At 40.6% G+C, this 22,418-nt stretch overlaps 1 protein-coding gene across 3 annotated transcripts in view; it reads left to right on the top strand.

Moving 5' to 3' along the window:
- The window catches only part of LRRK2 (leucine rich repeat kinase 2), a 131,226-nt gene that overhangs the window by 52,472 nt on the left and 56,336 nt on the right, over window positions 1-22,418 (top strand). For all 3 annotated transcript variants that reach the window (XM_084749251.1, XM_084749250.1, XM_084749252.1), the window contains 13 exons: window positions 670-788; window positions 3,348-3,417; window positions 3,886-4,103; window positions 5,607-5,857; window positions 6,139-6,287; window positions 8,091-8,184; window positions 10,730-10,916; window positions 12,273-12,454; window positions 13,784-14,013; window positions 14,363-14,490; window positions 16,355-16,573; window positions 18,704-18,905; window positions 20,533-20,621. In XM_084749251.1, coding sequence (XP_084605377.1) covers window positions 670-788; window positions 3,348-3,417; window positions 3,886-4,103; window positions 5,607-5,857; window positions 6,139-6,287; window positions 8,091-8,184; window positions 10,730-10,916; window positions 12,273-12,454; window positions 13,784-14,013; window positions 14,363-14,490; window positions 16,355-16,573; window positions 18,704-18,905; window positions 20,533-20,621 — 2,138 coding nt within the window. The remainder of the gene's footprint in view (window positions 1-669; window positions 789-3,347; window positions 3,418-3,885; window positions 4,104-5,606; window positions 5,858-6,138; window positions 6,288-8,090; window positions 8,185-10,729; window positions 10,917-12,272; window positions 12,455-13,783; window positions 14,014-14,362; window positions 14,491-16,354; window positions 16,574-18,703; window positions 18,906-20,532; window positions 20,622-22,418) is intronic.

Raw genomic sequence — 22,418 nt, 5'->3', positions numbered from 1 at the left:
AAAATGTTGACCATACTTTTGGCCTTCCTTTCTTTGATTCCTGCACTGTTTGTTGTAATATGTGTGACTGTTGGTTTTTTTGGCTTTTTTTTTCAACTCTGAGACATGGGTTTGCTTACTGTTTACTCAGCATTCATTGTTGAGTTTGCCACATGTATCCATACAATCAACATGCACCCAAGAAGAAAACACTCACTGATTCTTAACTGAAAAGCCAACGTAGCTTACAATTTTTATTCTCAGGTTCAAAGGTTTCTTGTATGTGTGTGTGTGCATGTGTGTATGCTGTATGCATGGGTGTGTGGTTCCAAGAGGACACAGGACATGTGGTAGCTTCCTCTATTGCTTTTTGCCTTAGTTCTTGGAAGCAGGATATCGCATCCCTGAGCTTGGAGTTTAATTTTTGCAGTAAGCTGGCAGCCAGTGAGCCCCACCACACCTTCTTGTGTCTGACCCCTGCCGGTCAGTGCTGGGGTTACACATGGTTCAGGACCACACGACTTATGGCCGCCAGGTTTCAAGCTCTGGCCCTCATGCCCGTGTGAAAAGCAGTCTTTACCCTTGTGCCTGTGGAGTTTCTATTGATGAAAATATTTAACCTTTTGTGACCAAGTTGTGGCACTCAGCTCTTCTTCCACGCTCTGCTGTTGTTCTTTCATTTCAAAATAGGCAGTGGGAGCTCATTTCTCGTGAAAAGGAAGTCGAATTCAATCAGCGTAGGAGAATTTCACAGAGATTCGGCTTTGCAGCGTTGTTCGCCAAATGCGCAGAGGCATCCAAGTTCCTTGGTAAGTGGCATGGTGGCTATGATAAATGTTTGGTCCTGACATTCTCTTGATAACTGAACTCCAGCAACTTGGTGTGATTGGAAAGAGTTACCTGATGCACGGATGAATACATATGAAAACATATTAATGTATAGCTTATCTTAGATTCATACACACACACACACACACACACACACACACACACACACACACACACACACGTACACCACTGGTATTTTTTATGAAAAGTAGAGAGACTCACATTTCATCAGACACTTGATTATTGACAGTTACACTATTTTTAGGTTTACTTTGAATGATTAATGCTAACTTGTGCCCGAATTTTGATCATAATGCAGTATTGAACTTTAAAAATCATTTTGTATGGAAATAGCTCTTAGCTCACCTTAATTGTATGTAATATACACGGCATATTAAATCATAGTAAAATAAACACGTCCATCTTACATAATTGAGCATACTACTAGCTGGGACAGAGGCACAGTAGCCTCCCTTTCTCTGAACAATCTAAATGCAAAGTCTTTTGTTTGAAATATTCTTAAAATTTTTTAAAGATTTATTTAATTATTGTTTATACATATTCTGCCTGCATGTACACCTGCAGGCCAGAAGAGGGCACCAGATCTCATTGTAGATGGTTGTGAGGCACCATATGGTTCCTGGGAATTGAACTCAGGACCTTTGGAAGAACAGACAGTACTTTTAACCTCTGAGCCATCTCTCCAACCCACAAGAATTTTTAAATGCACTATATTTTCAGATTTAATCCTTCTGAGAATTTTATTGTGGTTTATGAAGATGAACCACATGAAGATGAATTTAGAAGTAATTATGAATATGCTGCTAGAGGCTATATATTTTCAAAGATCCTCCTCAAAAGCATACAATGGGGTGTTAGTGAGCACAGCCACACTTTCCTTCCTATACTGTACCCACATTCTGGAAGCCTCTGTCTTACTCTTTACTTATTTCCTTATTGCTTTTCTTTTTTTTTTCTTTTTTTTTTTTTTACAGTTGTAACGTAAATAAAATGAACTTTAGTCATTTTCACCCCTTGTTTTCTTCTCCCAACTCCCTCCTACTAAAATTCTTCCTAACAAACCCCTCTCTTCCTTTCATGTCTTGTGTGTGCATGTGCACATGCATGTGTGTGCACATGCCTATGAGTGTGCATGAACGTGTGTATGTGTGTGTCTGTGTGTTTCCCACTGAGTTTAATTATGGCTGCTTACAGGAGCATGGACAGGAATTTATGTACCGGAGCATGGGCAACCTAGCAGTAACTACACCACTTAAGGAACCTACACCCCTTCCTCTAGTCACCATTAGCCACCAGTAGTCCCTCGGGGATGGGTTGTGCCTCATGAGCCCTTCAATGATGAAATGCAGGCAGGCCCTGTTTGTGTATGTCTTATGTGGTCAACCATAGCACAGTGAGTTCACAAATGCAACGGCTGCATCAGACCAAGAAGGTGTTCTTTTGAAACAAACTTTCCCATCCTCCAACTCCTTTGTTCTTTCTGCCTACCCATGCCTCCTTCCAAAATGTGCCCTTAGCCATGGAGAGGGCAAGCGTAGAAGCTCTATTCAGGACAGGGAGCTCCACCAGCTCATAGTCTCAGTGCTGTATTGTAAGCCATCACCTGCCACGTCTCAGGTCTGAGATGCCCAGCGGATAAAAAGACTGCATACCATCCTGCTGACCACAATCTTTGAGACTCACACAAAGATGGAAGGAGAGAGCCAGCTCCATGCAGCTGTACTCTGACCTCCACACACATGTCAGGGCATGTGAACTCCCGCCCTACATATATCACACAAAAGTAATAAGTAGAAAAAGAAGGTTGTCTGAAGAAAGCTGAGGTATCTATGGCTATTAACATGCTTATTCTTTATTTCTATAAGATCAGCCTTTGAGATCCCCCAAGAGATTTGTTCAGTGTTTAATGTGTGTGTATCATCTTATTGTGCCCAGTAAATAATGTACCAATTAAAGATAAAATTAAACAAACAAACAAAAAAACAAGTTATTTATAAAGCTTATTTATGAAGATAAGTTCAACGAGACACTGTAGCCAAATAAGATAAATTCGGTCACGGTGTTTTGTATTTGGCAATAATCATTTCCACGAGTAGTTACAAATACACCTCAGCTAGCTGACAGAGTTTAATGTGTAAAGCTTTCTGCCTCAAATTCAGCCTTTCCATTCCCTTATACTTAAATCTTAGGGACAGAGTCTGGTGATTCTTCTGAAGTCCCAGCACCCAAAAGGCCAAGTCTGCAGGGTCCCAGGTGCTAGGCAAATCTGGATCGTAGAATCTAACCCTTTTATAAGTACACAAAACAAAAGAGAACGTATCGATACATGGGCTATTTGAGCAGTAAAATCACCAGTTTTATTTTCTCTTCATTTTTTAGCTCTCTGTTCCTGCCTATTTCCTCAATAATTGTGAACTCCATTTTTCTACTTTTATTTCTTAGTTGCTTCTTTATAAAATGTTCTCTCCTCAAAATAAAAATGACATAAAATGCAATTTCATTTATGTCATTGTTTATAGGGTCCCATTTTTGATCATGAAGATTTACTGAGACGAAAAAGAAGGATGCTGTCTTCAGATGAGTCTCTCAGTGAGTATTAGCAAACAACTTCAGTTACATAGATTTTTTTGAGGCACAGTCTGTTGTTTTGTTTAATTTGCTTTGATTATTTAAGTTTTCTTACTGCCCATTTGAACTTACACAATTTTCATATGTATTTACCTAACGATCACAGAGGCTACAGAAAAATTAGAGTCCTGTCAATCTAAAGACTTACTCTTTACAGCTAGTTTCAGACTCACATCTTCTATGAGTTTTCTGAAATCTGAATGATATTTCCTCCAGTCCCATTCTTCATTTCCATTGGATGCTCTTTTGTTTTCACACCACCTGATGACATACCTTTGTTTGCTCTTCATGTTCATTAACTAGCGCACACACTCCACAGCTTGGTTCTCTTGCAGAGCCTGCCTCCCAACATGAAGAGGCGCTCACTCCATCTCCAGCAGGCGAGTTCAGTTGTGTGCTGACATTTCCACCCTTTCTTGTTTGGAAAAGGATCATCAAAGCTTCAGCCCCATATGCGGCATTCAGATAGCTCTTCTTCCCTGTCTTCTGAGAGAGAGTACATTACATCACTGGACCTTTCAGCCAACGAACTGAAAGATATTGATGCCCTGAGCCCGAAGTGTTGCCTCAGTAGCCACCTGGAGCATCTCACCAAACTGGAACTTCATCAGAATGCTCTCACGGGCTTCCCACAGCAGCTGTGCGAGGTAAGGTCCATTTGCCTTGTAACTTCCAAGACCTTGTGGGGGCACCGCATGGCCATCCAATTTGCATGGTCAAGGGCATTTGTTTAAACACATTCTTAATAACCTCAGGGTACCTGGAATGTGTTCTTTTTGCACTAAGGACAGAAATTAAAATTTTCCTCTTGGACTGTTTTTCCCAAGAGCAACCTCAGATTTGGATTCTCTACTCTCCCCATGTCTTCTGTAGTCTCACTCACAAAGAGTGTCTGCTCTATATTTAGTGACCGGCATAGGAAGCATCACATAGATAACGGATTGAGGGATACCTTTAAAAAATCTTTAAGAGTTTTACAAGGAATGAAACTTTACTGACTCCAATGACCACACTGACTCAGATATCAAAGGGCATTGTACCCATCATTGCAAACGGTCTCATCAGCCTTTATCCATGCAACTTGCAACTTCTATGGTAGATATTTGTTTTATAAAATCAATTTTAGCATGTTTCCATCTTTGGCATTTATTACCACAATATACAAATACACATGCATTACTCTTGGGTTAGGGGTATGGGAGCATACATAATTTAAGATTATGGCTATGTGTTAGCTTAGTCTGCAAAGGCTAGCTTCATGGGAAATCTAAGGCAAGTAAAGTTGCTGACTATACTGTTGGTCTCTTAAAGCACCAGTTATTAAACCTGGAGGTTGTGACCCCTGGAGTTTGGGGGGTCACATATCAGATATCCTGTATATTAGATATTTATATTATGATTCATACCAATAGCAAAATTACAGTTATGAAGTAGCAATGAAAATTAAGGTTCACCACAACATGAGGAACTCTATTAAAGGGTCATACAACTAGGAAGGTTGATATCAAAAAGGCCAAGTGCACAATAGAATAGCAGTCTTAAGTGTTTTAAGTGGCCTCCAGATGTATTACTAACTCTGGCTGTGAGGTCCAGCAAAAGTCCCCAGCTCTTAGACTGTAAGAGAGCTTTTCATAAGGGTGTATCCCCACAGTTAACTCTGCCCTTTAGGTTTGGGGTAACAATCACCCCATTACTGTGGATTTCACACAGCTATCTACATACTGCTTTTCAGAAATTGTTACACACTTTAATATAAATTACCCAAACAGGACAACCTGCTTTTGATAGGCTTAACCGTGCATGTTGGATAGCACGGCAGTAGCCCTGATCCCATCTTGTAATTTGAAGAAGTAATTTCTAAAAGTAAGCTGGACTGAGGTCTCAATTTATATTTGTGAACTTGTTTCTGATGGTCTCATGGAATTCCCCTCACCCCCTTTTAACTCATGCTATAGCAGGAATTGTTGCTAGTAAGTAAGTATACTGAAATCCTATTCGGAATTGTGCTTTCAATTAAAAAAATAAAACGAAACAAACAAACAAACAAAAATCCCAGATGGCTCTAGTTAGCCATGGTATGAAAAACAGAAGTGGTGTTGAACTTATTTCTCAAGTACTCAGTGTGGAATATTTAAATTCTGTCTTCCCAGACTCTGAAGTGTTTGACACATTTGGATTTGCACAGTAACAAACTCACATCATTTCCCCCCTCCTTGTTGAAAATGCCGTGTATCACCAACCTAGATGCCTCGCGCAATGACATTGGACCGACAGTAGTTTTAGACCCCGTGGTGAAGTGTCCGAGCCTCAAACAGTTTAACCTGTCATACAACCAGCTCTCTTCCATCCCCATGAACCTCACCCAAGTGGTGGAGAAACTGGAGCAGCTCCTATTGGAAGGGTAAGAGCGATGACTCATTAAGACAGCAAGCTTGTGTTCTGCTGAACTGAGCATAGATGAGAAGACATGGTGGTGTTTCCATAGCAACGAGTTTGAAACAATCATAGCAAAAGGTGGAGGCAATGAATAACTAAGGCAATTTTGTCAGTTGGAATCTTCACATCAAACTTTAAGAGGCTTAAATGTGTCTTGAAGCTGTACTCGGAGGGTGGATTGATTTCGTGCCTTTGAATTATACTAGCATTCACATTTTCATCCTTAGTTTTCTGTTTTACGACTAGAAATAAAATATCTGGAATTTGCTCTGCCTTGAGCCTGAAGGAACTGAAGATTTTAAACCTTAGTAAAAACCACATTTCGTCCCTACCTGAAGACTTTCTTGAGGCTTGCCCGAAAGTAGAGAGTTTCAGTGCCCGGATGAATTGTCTTAGTAAGTATTGTGCACGGGTCTCATCTGTGCCAGGTCTTCAAGGAAGAGTCATGGGTAGACCTTTCAGGAGGGAAGTTACATGCAGTGTATCAGTTAAAATATGCCCCAGTTCTACAGACAGAGTTGGCAGATCGATGACGAACTGAGCCACTGAGCCAAGGAAAGGCGTGGAGGAAAGACTGTAGACACATATTTAAGTGAAAGAAGCTCATACTAGTTTGGTCCCACTTGTAAGACGGTCTGCAAAAGGTGAAACTATGGGGTCAGTTAAAAGAGCTGTAGCTACCATGGCCTAGGGAAGAAAATATGAAGACGAGGCAGTGACTGTATGACACAGTGAGGATGGACAGATGTCATGTTTGTCAAAACACAGGGAATGACCTTAAAGTAAACTGTGACTGCTGACACTGCTGTCAGTATTGGCCCCTTGTTACAGCTGAACTAATGCTGACTTGACACCAGGTGAAAGGTGTGTGGGGAAGCATTTATCTGTGGGGTACACGGATGCAGAATGTAGTCAGGAATTATACTGGTTTAGGAAAATGGCAGCGATCTTAACCCTAAGATCCATAATTCCATTAGTCGTAAGTGGTTGGCTAGGGCTTACAAGATGGGGCTTGATTTTCCTTCTGTTGGACAGGCCTTACATGTAGTTAAACTGCTTGTAGTTACCACCAAGATATCAGTGCCAGTATTGCACATTGAGGTATACCTTGCCACGCTGCTCATGGTTGTCTGTGGGCATCATATCTAGGTAAGATTGCTGATTCCTCCCTTGAATGACTGCATTTCTTCTTCTGCTACTACGAAATCTGGTTCCCAAGGAGGACACTTTTGTGTCAGATCCAGCTAGAATCCTCCAAGTCATGTGTCCAAAGAACCTTTGTGTCTTCAGCAGCAGGGAGGCAACAGTAATAGCTTGTATTTGCTTTGGGAGTCTCTTTAACTATCTTAACCAACAACTTGAAAGGAAGTTTCTCTCTCCTGGAGTTAGATAGTTTATGACTTTTGCAGAAATATGATCTTCCCAAGTGACTTCATTTAAACTCTCTGTGTCTGTCTGTCTGTCTGTCTGTCTGTCTGTCTGTCTATCTATCTATCTATCTATCTATCTATCTATCTATCTATTTATCTCTAATTACCTACCTATCTATCTATATATGTATATGTCTATCTAACTATATCTTTATATTGTTCAAGGTAGTAGATAATTTTATTCTTATACATGTGTCCTGTTATCCCAGCAACACTTGTTTGCCAGTTTGAATATTTTGCATTTTCACCAAATATTAGATGGCAACGGTGATGTGTACTCATGTTTGGGTTTTCTATTTTGTTCTGTTGAGCTACATGCCTGCTTTTGTGCCAATACAATGCAGTTTATATAGCCATAGCTCTGTCATACATTTTTTTCTAGAATAGTAACTGTTCCTGTATTTTCTCCCTTAGGATTGTTTTGGCTTTCTGAAGTCTTTTTTGAGTCCATATGAATAGTAGGACTTTTTTTTCATTTCTGCAAAGAACATTGCAAGGATCTTGCTTATGATTACATTGAATCTATAATTGCTTTTGGTAGAAAGGCCATTGTCATAACATTAATTTTGCCTACCCATGAGCATGGGCAATTTTATATTATTATTTAGTGGACATACTATTATACTATAAAGTAAAAACGTTTTATACTGTTACTGTGAAAATGTGAGCTACAGAAATGATTTGTTGCTGAAAACAGTTCTTACCGAGTTTATCAGAAGTCTAACTTAGACGATTGTAAATGTCCATTCTCCTGTTTTGTTTCCTCAGCTGCAATGCCTGCCTTACCGTCTTCCATAACAAGCCTAAAATTATCTCAGAACAGTTTCACGCGCATTCCAGAAGCAATTTTCACTCTTCCTCAGTAAGTTCATTGTTACTTCTAAAGCTGAGCGAGCTGTGGTAGAGCTTTTAGACACAGAGCAATGGTTTGATATGAGCATATATTCATTTATAAAACCACTTCATATTAAAAAAGTCAATGTTTTTATTATATGAGGTTTTCATATTTTTACTAGACAAAAGATACATCTCCTTAACCTTTGCAGTAACTTGTGCTTTTGTATAGGAATAATCTAAATAATTAATTATTTACTGTATTCTGTAACCAAATAAGACGACATTGGCTGGATGTTTTTCAGATGATTGTTGATATTTTGGAGGGGATTTAGTTCCCCACAAGGGTTTATTTGTTGCCTGAACATTACTAATTTTGAAGTTTATTTGTTTCAGTGAAATGTGCTGTGAAGATTAGGAGAGTATGGATAGTTTTACATCTGGCCAAAGTGAGGGGGGCTGTGGCTTGGGGACTTGTTAATTTTATCAAAGACCAAAACTTCAGGCAATAGTTCAGTGTCAAGTGTGTCATCATTTTAAGAACTATTCTATGCATGTATTGTAAACAACCATAGTTAGTATATGCATGTATGCATTCCCTAGGAAAATATTAACCACCACCTACCTACAGAGAATGTTAGACAAACATAAACTCATTAGGGCGAATCTAATTTTGCAAAACCCCACTCCCTGTCCTAATTACTCCACATAGTCCTTCTCTTTAGTCTTTCTAAATATTTTATAGAATAAGTTCTGTGATTATTTCCTATTTATAATCTTACTAGAGAAATTAAATATCTCTCCGAAGTCATAATTCATCTGTGTTGATGGGCTGAACTTCAGACTTAATTTGTACATAGTGGCTTCTATAAAATAAACACAGTTCATATTTCAAATATATTCCTGAAAATATATGAAGGCTAATGATTTAATATAATTTACAAGGAAACAATGTGACATAAAGATTACTCCTTCCTATAGAACTAACCCTATAACCCAGCCCTTGATTTTATCAGTACCATCCTCAGGCACACATCTTCAGTCTTTGTGCTCATGTTTTAAATCCCCTCTTGATTCACAGGTGGGCAACACACATAGTTGTCCAGCTAGAGTCCTGACTGCACCCAAAGAGATACTGCTTTGGGTAAAAACACTGGTGATTGCTGCTTGTCTCAAAAGTATTGCTGGTTAGACTGATGAATGTAGTCTCTAACACAGCCACATTCTTTTTCTAATTTTCATGTACAACAAGAACAATATATAGGTTTGTTTTGTTTTGTTTTGTTTGTTTGTTTGTTTTTAAGAACACAAACATTGCTTGGTAGACCCAAACTCTTTTGGACAGATGCTGCTGCTATGTAAACTTAGAATTGCTTCATTACGCTTCAAATACACTGAGGGGAAGGGGTCAACATGTGTATGAAAGCCCACCTTGATTGCTCCCTGCCTTTGTTTGCTCCACACAAATTTACTGATAAATATTGAGGTTTTCAGAAAACCTGAGGCTTGTGAGAGCAAGCGGGTTTCATGGCAGGCTTATTCATGCTGTGTCCCACACTCACTGAGACTAGCCTACAGAACGGTGTGCTTGCTGCTCTAGAGGAGCACACCCTGAAGATGAGTGAACGCCACCTATGGGCAGTTAGTGGGAACTGCACAGTCATAAGCCCTGGAGAGGCCACAGGATCTCAATGACAATTTGTCTATTTCTTAGTCGTAATTTCTCATGCCCCAGGAGCATTTTTAAAAACACCAATCTTTGCTTTGTTTTGAGAGAGACAGTCTTGTAGTGCAAAAGGAAAATGGATCTCGATTGTTTTCTTTCTTTAAAAAAAACTTTAATGAACATACACAAATTGGTAAAATGTGATGCTTTTACACAAGAACATCATGTAATATAAGAGCTAATATATCTATCACTTCAAGCAGTTTCCTTTTCTTGGTGAAAGCATCCAAAATCCTTTCTCACGATTAAAACCATATGTGACTCATTGCCACCGTCTCTGTCATCACAACAGGCAAGGTGGCCAATTTTGTTTCTCAGAGTGCTTATTCTCTTACACCTGCACTGTAGAGAAAAATCGCCTTTTCTTCTAAGCACTGTATGAATATACAAGCTCAGGTTCATGCTCACATGTAAGTGATGGAGCATTAAAACCATCTGTTATCCTTCCTCTGAGTGCCACCAGGCATCTCTATCCAAGGGACATGTTCAAATATGGGGCACCAGAGTTTGTGTGAAAGTTAGATCTCCTTCTCCACTCAACAGTGGAGAATGTCCTGTCCATCGGCTAGTTTGGGTAGGGGTTCGAGGTTTACTGCCTATTTTTTCCTTGGCTGTTGCCATAGTTTGCGGAGGACCCCAGGGCCCAGACTCGCAAAAAACCAAAAACCAAAAACCAAAAACCAAAAAACAAACAAACAAAAAAACCCAAAAAAACAAAAAACAAAACAAAAAAACAAAAACAAAATCAAAAACCCATCTCTTAGTCTGGTAAGAATTCCCAGTGATACTATTTTGTGTTCTTTGAAAACTCCCACTTTGCTCTCAATGGGACATCATGTCATTGCAGCTTGCGGTCCTTGGACATGAGCCACAACCACATTGAGTATCTGCCAGGGCCCGCGCACTGGAAGTCTCTGAACTTAAGGGAACTCTTTTTTAGCAACAATCAGATCAGCACCCTGGACCTGAGTGAAAAGCCCCACGTGTGGTCGAGAGTAGAGAAACTGCATCTCTCTCATAATAAACTGAAAGAGGTGAGAGGTCGTCTTTGTTTTATGTCATCAGATACTTGAAAATGGATTTCAGTTGCTATCACAATTATTATTTGTGTGTGTGTGTGTGTGTGTGTGTTACCACAATTGTGTTATGGATTATTTTAAAATATGTTCATATTTCTTACTTTGTAAATAAGATGTGATTCAATTCTGTGGTAAATGGGTATAGATAAAGCTCCGTTTCCAACTAGCAAACCCCATATGCTGTTGTTTTATATTTGTTTTATATTTTTTAAGAGCTGCTGCACAGGAGTGTGCATATCTAATCTTGAATTTGTGATCTTGTAAGAGTGTCACTGTCTGCGACCTCTGATCTCCACATGGCCTGACATGTTTTAAGTCTCTCATTTTGACTGGATGACAACTGGCCTTTGCTTTTCCTCTTTCTTTCCTACATGCTGACATCTCTCCATTCTTCCTCTGCATGACCCGCCATCTAAATGAGTCAGCCTCCTTTTATTTACACATGTAAGAAAAAATGTTTTCTTGTCATCAAATTTAAGCTGTTGCCTATGTAAGGAGCGACTAAAGGTCTGATCGTTCAATGTTCAAGATACCTGGATATTTTTGGTACCTGTACAATTTTTTCCCCCAGCAAATGAATGTTTTCTGTTATAAGTATACTATAGTTGGGTTAAAAAGCTTTCAGTAGTGGTGTTGGGATTATGACACTTACCTCGAATCCACAAGGTTCAAGGCATCTTACTAAAAAAATAATAATTAGAACAGAAAGTGAAACCACTCTCATTAGGCTGGCGTTAGAGCTTTGTGACTTACTAAAGAGCATAGGCAGTGTGAGAGAACAGAATGGAACCACAAGTAACAGATCTGTATAAATACAAATGACTTATTCTTTAGTGTTGTGTATGGTAAAGTTTGTTGTTAAGGGAGATTTGATTTTTACAGTTATAAATTGGGGCAGATAGCTGGCTTATGAGTTGCTAGCTGCCTTGTCTGACAACCTGAGGGTCCTCCTCAGGTCTCACACAGTGAAAGGAGAGAACCAGTTCCTGCAGGTTACACACACATGCACGTGCACACACATGTATGCACAAGACATGCATGTGTGCACACCCCCAAATAAAATTTAAAATATAATGAAATGGGAAATAACTCATATATAACTCATATAAATAGGAGTAACTTTTTTTTTGTTTGTTTGTTTTGATTTTTTTTTTAAGCATGCATACTGCAAACCAATGGCAATGTTTTCAAGAAGATTTAACTTTGGGTTAAGGCTGTGCAAGGTGGGAGCAAAAGAGAGTCACTATTGTTTTGTGTCCTGGCTATGCATACTTGTTCCTTCTCACCAACATCCTTTTCTATTTTGTTAAGATTCCTCCTGAAATTGGGTGTCTTGAAAATCTGACATCTCTTGACGTCAGTTACAACTTGGAACTGAGGTCCTTTCCGAATGAAATGGGGAAATTAAACAAAATATGGGATCTTCCCTTGGATGGACTGCATCTGAATTTTGACTTTAAGCATGTAGGATGCAAAGCCAAAGACATCATAAGGTCAGGTGACTTCATTCTTTTTTGCTCTTTGGCAAATCCATCTCACTTTTATTGTCTGTGATTTTGATGGCTGTTTGGTGATATTATAAGGATAGTGAACAGAACTATTTAACATCTATGTTCCACGTGCTTTTTATTTAATGAATGGGTTTATATGCAGCCACTGCAAAGGGCCTTGTAATTCCTTGTGGTCCAGGTAATGGTATAAGAATGTCTGATCTTGCTTAGCACCCAGAGGTTAATGTCAGGAGTCTTCCCCCATCATGCCCCATCCATGATCACTATTATCCTTTGATCATGCTTCACTTCATTTACTGAGCCAGGGTCTCTTTCTGATCCTGGATCCAGCCAGCTTTCTCTGGAGATCTCCCCTCCCTGTCTCCAGAAGACTGGGATTGCAAGCCGACTGCCACATCTGGCCTGACTTCTGGGTGGGTACTGCTCTCCTGAGCTCTGGTGCTCATAGAGACATGCACTTATCCACTGAGCATCCCCCTGGTCCCTAGTGTTTCCTTTTGATCACATAACCAGGGGAACTGTTCAGGTGCCTGCTGTTGGCATGGATTAGCCAGTATTCCCTAAAGTTTCCTTATGACACAGTTTAGTTTCTAATTTTAGAAAAGGCTATGGATTTGAACGAGTGCAAGGAGAGGCGTATGGGAAGGTTTGGAAAAAGGAAGGAGGAAATCCTGTAATTATATTATAATCTCACAAATAAATACATTAAAAATGTAGCTACATGTACAATAGATTAAAATGTATTTTTCTATATCCATTATACATGGCTAATGAAAATATATCTCTATATCCTCATGCCGTATGTAAATATCAGTTTTGAGTTATATTTACAATATATAAACACACATATATATGCACATATAACATAACCAAAGTGGCCTCATTATTAAACTTCCATTAAAACAGCCTTTGTTTATATACTCTCTTGATTCTATGCAATTGTAAAGCTGAAAGTTTATAATGGTTAAAACTTTACTTATACTGTTTAAACAACATCCCGCAGATACGTATGTACGCATTGCAATTTAATAGGTATTGAAAATGGGTTTTGGCATTTTGGCTATTTCTCGTGATGGGATAACATGACATTGCAATTATCAACGCTAGCAAATATCATTGACTGCTCTGAAATATGCACTGCAGAATACATGCACTGACTGCAAGCCAGATGGCATGCGTCTTGTTGATTCTGCGACCTTTACAGTTTTACACGCTTATGTTTACGCATTCACCGTGGAACAACTAAGGCAGGGCCCCAGGCCCAGCGCACTGCTTAGCAGGCTGTTACATTGCTTTTCCTTACAATATCAGGTTTCTACAACAACGTCTGAAAAAGGCTGTGCCCTACAACCGAATGAAGCTCATGATTGTGGGAAATACCGGGAGCGGTAAGACCACTTTACTGCAGCAACTCATGAAAATGAAGAAGTCAGACCTTGGCATGCAGGGTGCCACGGTTGGCATAGACGTGAGAGACTGGCCTATCCAAATACGAGGCAAAAGGAAAAAGGACCTTGCTCTAAATGTGTGGGACTTTGCAGGTACTTAAAGCATCACATTAGCTTCCATTTTGAGTAGGCTTTTGAAACCACTTTTCCTGGTCCAGGAGGAAAAGAACTGGTAGAACCTATGAGCTTATTCCATGCCCATTAGCTACAGATTTTGCCTCGGCTACCAGAATGGACATTATGTGGAAAGCCATGCCAGGACCCAACAGAGTCTAAAGTAATTGCTTGGTTGGCCTCTAATAGGCATCATTGTTAAAGCTGCCATGTGAATTTGTCCGTTAATTGCTTTGCTCTCAATCACTTGCTGTTCCCCTTTATTTAACTTTCATGATGATTCTTGCCTATTATGTGGAAGACTAAAACGTCTGACTTCTCCTTCTAGGTCGTGAAGAGTTCTACAGCACGCACCCCCACTTCATGACACAGAGAGCGCTGTACCTCGCTGTCTATGATCTCAGCAAGGGGCAGGCAGAGGTGGATGCTATGAAGCCTTGGCTCTTCAATATCAAGGTGCTTGTTTCTAGTCACACAGGAATAGAGATTTGCCCTCAGCTTCTAGCATGCACTTGGTGCCTGATTTTGTCTTTTGTTTTTTGTTTGTTAGTTTTTTTTTTTTTTTAAATGAGGCTGAGTCTAATTGTGTAGCCCTGGCTGGCTGGGAACTCTCTATGAAGGAACATGGTAGCCTTGAATTCATAGAGATCTGCCAACCTCTAATTTTCTGAGGGTTGAGATTAAAAGTGTGCACTCCCATGCCCAGCCACATTCTGTCTTTTTAAAAATGTGAGTATGAGGTGATTTACTTAAAAAGAAAAAACAAGTTTTTCCAATTGCTTAGAATTTTCTTTTTCTTTCTTACTCCCTCTTTCTTATTCTCTCTCTTCCTCTCTCCTCCTCCATCTTCCTTCTCTTTCCCCCTCTCAATCTCTTTCTTTCATCGCTTTCTTTCTTTCTCTTTTATTTTTAAGTTAGAAGCTTAACTTAATGGAGTGATGATACGGAAGTGAGGCGTCCCACGTTGCTGCATGTCACCAGTCTCTGAAGTCGTGACCACTCTGTTTTGTTAAGTGACATACCGATGTTCTCAACTTAAAAAGACAGGTTCTCACTGCTGGTGTATTTGCAGTGAACTTTCAGTATGAAGCCTTTATATTCCACCCTGCAAACAGCCTCAGGCTCTCTGGTGCCTACCTTTGGCGTCTCTGTTTTTGAGATTTCCCTGTTGTTTACCTGTTGCCCCGTGGACGGCTATTCCTTTATCTACTGTAGCTTTTGAATTGAGGTTGTAATAAGGGTCTCCATGCTATAGCTATCTGTTGCCGTAGGGAGCCCTTCTGGGAGTCAGGGCCTTCAGGAAGGTTTGCACCAGGACATAGTGGGCACAGGATTTGGTAGCTCCTGGGTGTATCTGGTAATCTGGATCTTTCTTAAGCATCTCTTTTCTTGATGTTGTTATGTTTCACACAGCAACTTGGGCAAATAGTGACAACAAGGCTCACTTCTGTGGCTTTTGTCTTTCATCCTATAAACCAAATGACTTTAAAGTGAATTCAGGCTATGAAATTCACAGCTAAAGAAGGGAAATAGAAATGGCTTGTGCTGCTTTGATGTATCTTGGGATTTACCAAAGCTCATTTTATTTAGAAACACAGCTTGCAAAAACAAAACAAAACAAAACAAAACTGCTTTAAGCAAATGTTAAAATAAAAGGAAAAGTCCACTACCACAGTTATGTAGGAATTAAAAAAGCAGTAAGAATTGGAGCAAAAAAGACATAAAAATAACTTTAAATTTGTTTTATGATTATCATTTTGTTTTAGGTTTAAGGAAATGTCTCAGTTGTCATTTGCTGTTATGACAGGATACTGTAGCCTGAGTGATTTACAAACTATGGAGATTTCTCTCTCACAGTTTTGGAGGGAGGGAAGTCTAGGACCATGGGGCTGGAATATGCATCTGCGAGGCCGTTCTCGATGTGTCATTTCATAGTGTGAAGTGGAAAGGCAAGAGTGCACATGCCTAGTAGCAAAGGGACTCGGAGGAGACCCAACTTATTCGTTTCAAGGTATCCTTTCCTGTAATGACAGAATCAGTCTGTTCCTTGGGCCCTACCCTTATGAGTTAAGCATCTTACGTAGCTCCCATTTTAAGATGGGAGCTATGAAGTGTCACAGGATTGCGTTTCAGGACGTGTCCTTTGGAGGAATATGCACACACTTCTAGGAAGGATAAGACAAGTTATTACCACTGGTTCTAAAGCCCTTGCGTCTTCAGCACTGCAGCGCCAAGTTTCATACATAGCAGATTTCAACACATCTGTAACCAGGAGAGTCTTTTTACATAAACAGGAAGTGTCTTGTCTCTGTTCCTTTAGGCTCGTGCCTCTTCTTCCCCGGTGATACTGGTGGGCACACATTTGGATGTTTCTGATGAGAAGCAGCGCAAAGCCTGCATAAGCAAAATCACCAAGGAACTCCTAAATAAGAGAGGATTCCCCACCATCCGGGACTACCACTTCGTGAATGCCACGGAGGAATCGGATGCCCTGGCAAAGCTTCGGAAAACCATCATAAATGAGAGTCTGAATTTCAAGGTGGGAGGATGTGCGCCCCCTGCAGGCAGGCAGCTGAGTGGTCAAGGTGGGAGGGTGTGTGCCTCCTGCAGGCTGCTGGATAAATAAGCCTTGCTCTTTGTCACATTATATGCTGCTGCCCAGAAATGTCAGAAACCTTGGGGAGAGAGCAATTATCTGGAAATTGTAGGCTTTTTCATAGCTCAAAACTATGAGAGTACTTTCATTTTACAATTATTTATTTATACCACACTTCATTTATAATTCATAGAAGTGGGGATGAAAATAACTAGATGACCCCGAGAAGGAGATTGTTGCCAGGACACCGAGGCAGGCACCCGCTCTCCCAGCTTTCCTCCACAGGGGTCTCATCCAGAGACTAAATGTGAGAGTTGAGCTTGGGCCCCCTCTTCTCTGTGGCATCCGTGGTTCTTAACCTTCCTAAATATGCTGGAAGGAGCTTGTAAGCAAGGGGGTGTGGTCAGCAGTCTGGCTACTGCTGCCGCTGTACGGAAGGGAGTGGTCAGCGATGTAGGGTCTTCCTCTGTTGAGACACCTGCAAGTTATCAGCGTCAGTCAGTGAGACGAGATGCTTCTTGTACTTACAAATGAGCATGCTGGCTTAAGGATGCACCGGCTAGCTTTGGTGCTTCTCTGAGAGGGCAAGGCAGGTGAGGCTGCCTTTCTGGGACACCGTCCTCTCCGCTTGAGGCCTGACATCCATCTTCAAGGACTATCTGTGAGTCTATTAGAAGAGAGCACCCACCCCATCCTATTTGTTTTTTCCCTTTTGTCCTGACTCGTTCCCAGCCCTTTCCTTGTATTTATAAATGCATCCCGGTGATCTTTAGAAAGGCTGTTGTTTTTCTTCCCTTACTTTGGCCTGGTAGTGATTCCATCACCAAGGTGAAAGGTGAAAGAAAACAACGGACAAAACCTCAGTCAGTATGAACCACAACCCTTTCAATTCTCTCCAGCCCATTACAGAGCAGGCATCTGCTTGCTGCCCTGGACCTGCCCTTCAGTACTCACTCCCTTGCTTGGGCTGCTTCTTGTGAGACATCCACTTGCTTCTATAGGTCTGTTTCCTTCATTAGCTTAAAATGTCATCTTAAAATAAAGTTTTATGTTGTCTTGATTTGTGAATAATAAAAACATGATGGTTAGTAGGGTTATTATATATTGTTTTCTAGGGCAAGGATTATATATTCCTGGATGACTAAAGAAAAATATGGAAGTAGTAGTTCTGGGTGCTGGAGACTAAAGCTCTTCACACAACTGGGGAGGAGCGAGACTCAGTTTTGTGTTTTAGTGCGTCGGAAAGATCCAGTTTCTAGAGCCTAAGAGTTTAAGTAGAATTTCTGATGGGTGTAACATCTTATGAATCCAGACACGGGGAGAGGTTGCCCCCTGGTGGTGCTTAGAGGCATTTTGTTGCTATTTTTTTAGAGTTGCATTTCTCTTTAAAATTAGATTTTTTTCCAAGGGGGAAATGCCATTAAAAGATACCTTTTATAGAAACTATTATCTCCAGACCCTTATTTGGAAATCCCACTCTCTGTTTCTCAGAGACTGCTGCAGACAATGAGCTTTCTCTTAGGCCCGGATCATCGACATTTAAACAGATCTCATTTTCCAGAGTTTAAGGTTCCACGAGAAAGCGTAACTGGATGAGGAGGTTTCATGTCTCCAAGTCCAACTCTCCATGTCCACAGTCCACTAGTCCAGTAATTGTGGATATTTTTAATCTCATAAAGACATATCCCCAAGGCTCGCATAACAGACAGTGTTACCCTAACCACTTGGGTATTGCACATTACCTCGGTGCATTAGAAGAGATCATTCTTTCTTGGCCAGTTATTTGCCTTTGTTTTTGAAATATAATTACCATATTACTAGATAACTACTTCCATGCTGTTTTAATTTACAGCTTTTCCCCAAATGCACTGTGTCCATAATTTTCTTACTTTAATTTCATCTTCATCCATTACCATTTTAGATAGAGTTTTGCATCATGTTTAAATTTTATGTAAAAACCCACTCACTGTGTAAAAACTGTCATGGCTGAAGTTGCCATATAACACATCTGAATTTAAATGGATTTAATAGATTTAAATAGATGTTTACACCTTGTCATTTGTAATTTCATAGATCCGAGATCAGCCTGTGGTTGGGCAGCTAATTCCAGATTGCTACGTAGAACTGGAAAAAATCATTTTGTCAGAGCGTAAAGCTGTGCCAATTGAGTTTCCTGTAATTAACCGGAAGCGTTTATTACAACTCGTGAAAGAGCATCAGCTGCAGCTGGATGAGAGCGAGCTTCCGCACGCTGTTCACTTCCTAGATGAGTCAGGTACGTGCGTTGGGTCTGGATTCCGGTTTTCGGTTTTAAGTCATGGTAACTTGAAGAGATGTCTAAATCTTGTATATAATCAATATTGAAAATTTAAGAAAATGTCAATAAGACTTCTATTTTTGTTTGTTATTTTGCTTTTATCGTTTTTTTGGGAAAGATTTGCATATTCGGAAAGAATTTGTAGCCAATGTGCTTCTTTTGGATTTTTTTTTTCATTATTTACGTTATTTATTTATTCGCTTTACATACTGATCGCAGCCTCCTCCCTTCTCTCCTCCTGGTCCCGCCCTCCCATCCTTTTCCTCCATCCTCTTCCTCTACTCCTCAAAAAGGGGAGATTCCCTCCCCTCCTCCCCGAGTACCAACCCACCCCAACACATCAAGTTGCATCAGGACTAAGCACACCCTCTTCCACTGAGGCCTGACACGGCCGTCATGCCAGGGGGAAGTAATCCAAAAGCAGGCAACCTCATCCATGTCAGAGACACCCTGTCCTCTAATTGATAGGGGACCCGCATGAAGACCAAGCTGCCCACCAGCTACATATGTGTTGGAGGCCTAGGTCCAGTCCATGCATGTTTTTTGGTTGGTGGTTCAGTCTCTGTAAGCTCCCATGGGCCTAAGTTAGTTGACTCTGTTGGTAGAGTTCGTTCCCCTCCAGGTCCCTCTGCCCTTTCTCCAACTCTTCCACAGGACTCCCTGAACTCCCTCCAATGCTTGGCTGTGGGTATCATCATCTATTTCCATCCACTGCTGGGTGGAGCCACTAAGAGGACAGTTATGCTAGGCAAGTTTTGAACAAGTCACTGATGGATTTTTATCTTTTTCAAGGCCACCACATGCATGAACATAAATCACACACGTATTCTAAGAGTATACTTAGACATTATTTAAGGATAAAGTAAGAAAGAACCCCTGAGCAGGGATCAAAGAAAACATATGGATTCTGGGACTCAGTTTTGCTACTTTGGAACCCTCAAAGGAACCATGTCCTTTCAGAGTAACACATTTTCCTGTAAAATAGTAGTAAGAAGAATTATTACTGCTGTGATTCACTGGGCCACTTTCGGCAATAGGAAAATGATGGGCTGTAGGGTGGCCCTGTTGCTTAGACTTGGATCTCACAGCGATTAGCTCAGCCCGCTGCAACCCCACACCATGTCGTTAGCTTGCAGAACTTGTGAGTTGGTTTGTAGTCCCAGAGTAAATGACCGGGAAACTGTTTGGATCCTTCTACTCTGTTGTATGGAAAATACCCTCCATGATTCCCTTTCTCCATGATCCTCAATTCGGATATGCTGAGCTGTGTGGTGTTTATTATCTATACGGAAACCAAAGCGTGCATACGATGCATGTAGAAGGTCCAAAGGAATACTACACATTTGCACTCATTGATATATACTTTCCAATGCATGCTGGTGTTTCAAATATACTTACATATGGACAAGTCATCTGGCTCAAATATACTTGCTTTTGGGGCTGTTGGGACTTTAGAGCCGAGGAGCAGCGTGTACGGGACCCCAGGGTCCTTCACTGTGAGGCTCTCAGTGCAGCCACAGCTACACTGGAGTCTCTGTGGCTCTGCATTATTCTCTACCAATCTTTTGATTGACTTTTACTGCAGGAGTCCTTCTGCATTTTCAAGACCCTGCGCTGCAGCTGAGCGACCTGTATTTTGTGGAACCCAAGTGGCTTTGTAAAGTCATGGCTCAGGTAGGTGTTTTATATTTGGTCGGGGAGGGGGGGGGAAAGGGGGAGGATAGAGGCTGTGATTGAAAAGGAGAGTTGAGGGGGGGCCCACCAAGAGCGTTTAGCATGTTGGTGCTTGCGTTCAGAGAAGCCTGGGACTACTGTGAATATAGAGAACTGCAGACCACTTGACAGGGAAGACGGCTAAAAGAGCTTCCTGAAGCGGACAGGCATTTTAAACTCCACAAGTCTTTGTTTCCAAGTCACAGCTAACTACCTAAGCCTCAATGGTAAGGTGGTTACTGACTTTATAGAACGCATAGAAGCATTGTGAAAATCCTATAGGGTAAAATCCATATGAGGAAAACTGGCTTGACGAGGCTATCCATCTATCTAGAAAGTATACAGGAAAGGCAGACACGGTACTTTGTGCCTATGGCATCCGTAGTTGGAAGACGGAGTCAGGATGATAAACAGACATTCAAGGTCATCCTAAGCTGTGTAGAGAGTTCCAGAGCAGCCTGGAGCACATGCAGCCTTATCTTCAGCACAAAATAGAAAAAAAACTAGAGGCCATGTATTATATATTTGAAATATATATATGTATCTGAAAACTCTGTTGGTGATTATCATTTTTTCTATTCATGTTTCACGTAGAAAAGTATTTCTTCTCCCAATAATAGTACATCACCAATGAGTTTATGTAAGGCAATTACAAAAACCACCTGTAGGTCTTCCATAGGAAACTACTCAAGAGCACACAACTCACTAATTTAATTGTTGTGTATAATTTTTGTAGATTTGATAGCGTCATCTTGCACCGCCTTACCCCCCCACCCCCCGCCGGCCACTTTCTAGATTATAGTTGTACCATCTCAGCATTGGCAAGTAAAAATGAGTCTGGATATTTGTAAATAGTGCTGAGGAGTACAGGGCTGCCATATCTAAGGACCACTGTGCTTCCCTAATTCATAGCTGAGAATAACTCAGGGATGGTGTCTCTGGCATTCACATTCAACGGCAGTTATTTCATTTATGAACACAATTCATAGCTCTGCATGTGGCTCAGCAAGTCTCTAACATGATTATCCATTTTCATGTTGCAAATCTCTCTCTCTCTCTCTCAATTAAACCATCAGGCTAATTGAATTTCTTTGAGCAATCTTGAATAGTACTGCTCTGATCTATTTAAAGATAAAAAGGGAGTTATTTTGAAGAAGGAAATCAGTTGAGGCTAAATCCTATACCTTGGCACTGGAGAGGACATTTCAACATCAGTGTAATTAGCATTTAGTGGCAGTGTCTGTGTGAATAATAGATGTATTCAGATTGCTTTCCACATTCCTGTTCAAATGCCCCCGATGGCATGAATTTGCTGCATATGAAATGGTGATGGAGTCAGTGGTATCCTGTGCTTATGGGCACATTGTATGGATTAGGTGTCATATGACTTCACATCTCTTGTACACATGGGCAGTTTCCTCTTGTTTCTTCCTTCTTTAAGCCTTTTATGTCTCCACCTAAATAAGGACAATTGTGTTTTCTTGTGTGCTGCTCCCTAACTTAATGTAAGTGAGAGGTAAATGATATCTTTATATTTAGTACTGATTTGACCTGCCTGATAATTTCAGGCATGCTATTTTTGGAAATTTAAACCTAGCTTCAAGATAATCCAAGAAGTACAAAGAAGCATGCCAAATACGAAATCAAACAGAAAATACGTGTAGGCAAATGCATTATTTAGGAGAGCGTCAACTTTATCCTATTGACTTTGCTTTGTAAGTGGAGCGCCACGTCAGAAAGAAACTCTGAACAAACAAG

The sequence above is a fragment of the Acomys minous genome (assembly GCF_964271855.1).
Source record: "Acomys minous genome assembly, chromosome: 12".
NCBI classification, from domain to species: domain Eukaryota; kingdom Metazoa; phylum Chordata; class Mammalia; order Rodentia; family Muridae; genus Acomys; species Acomys minous.
This window is presented reverse-complemented; position numbering and strand designations above follow the sequence as displayed.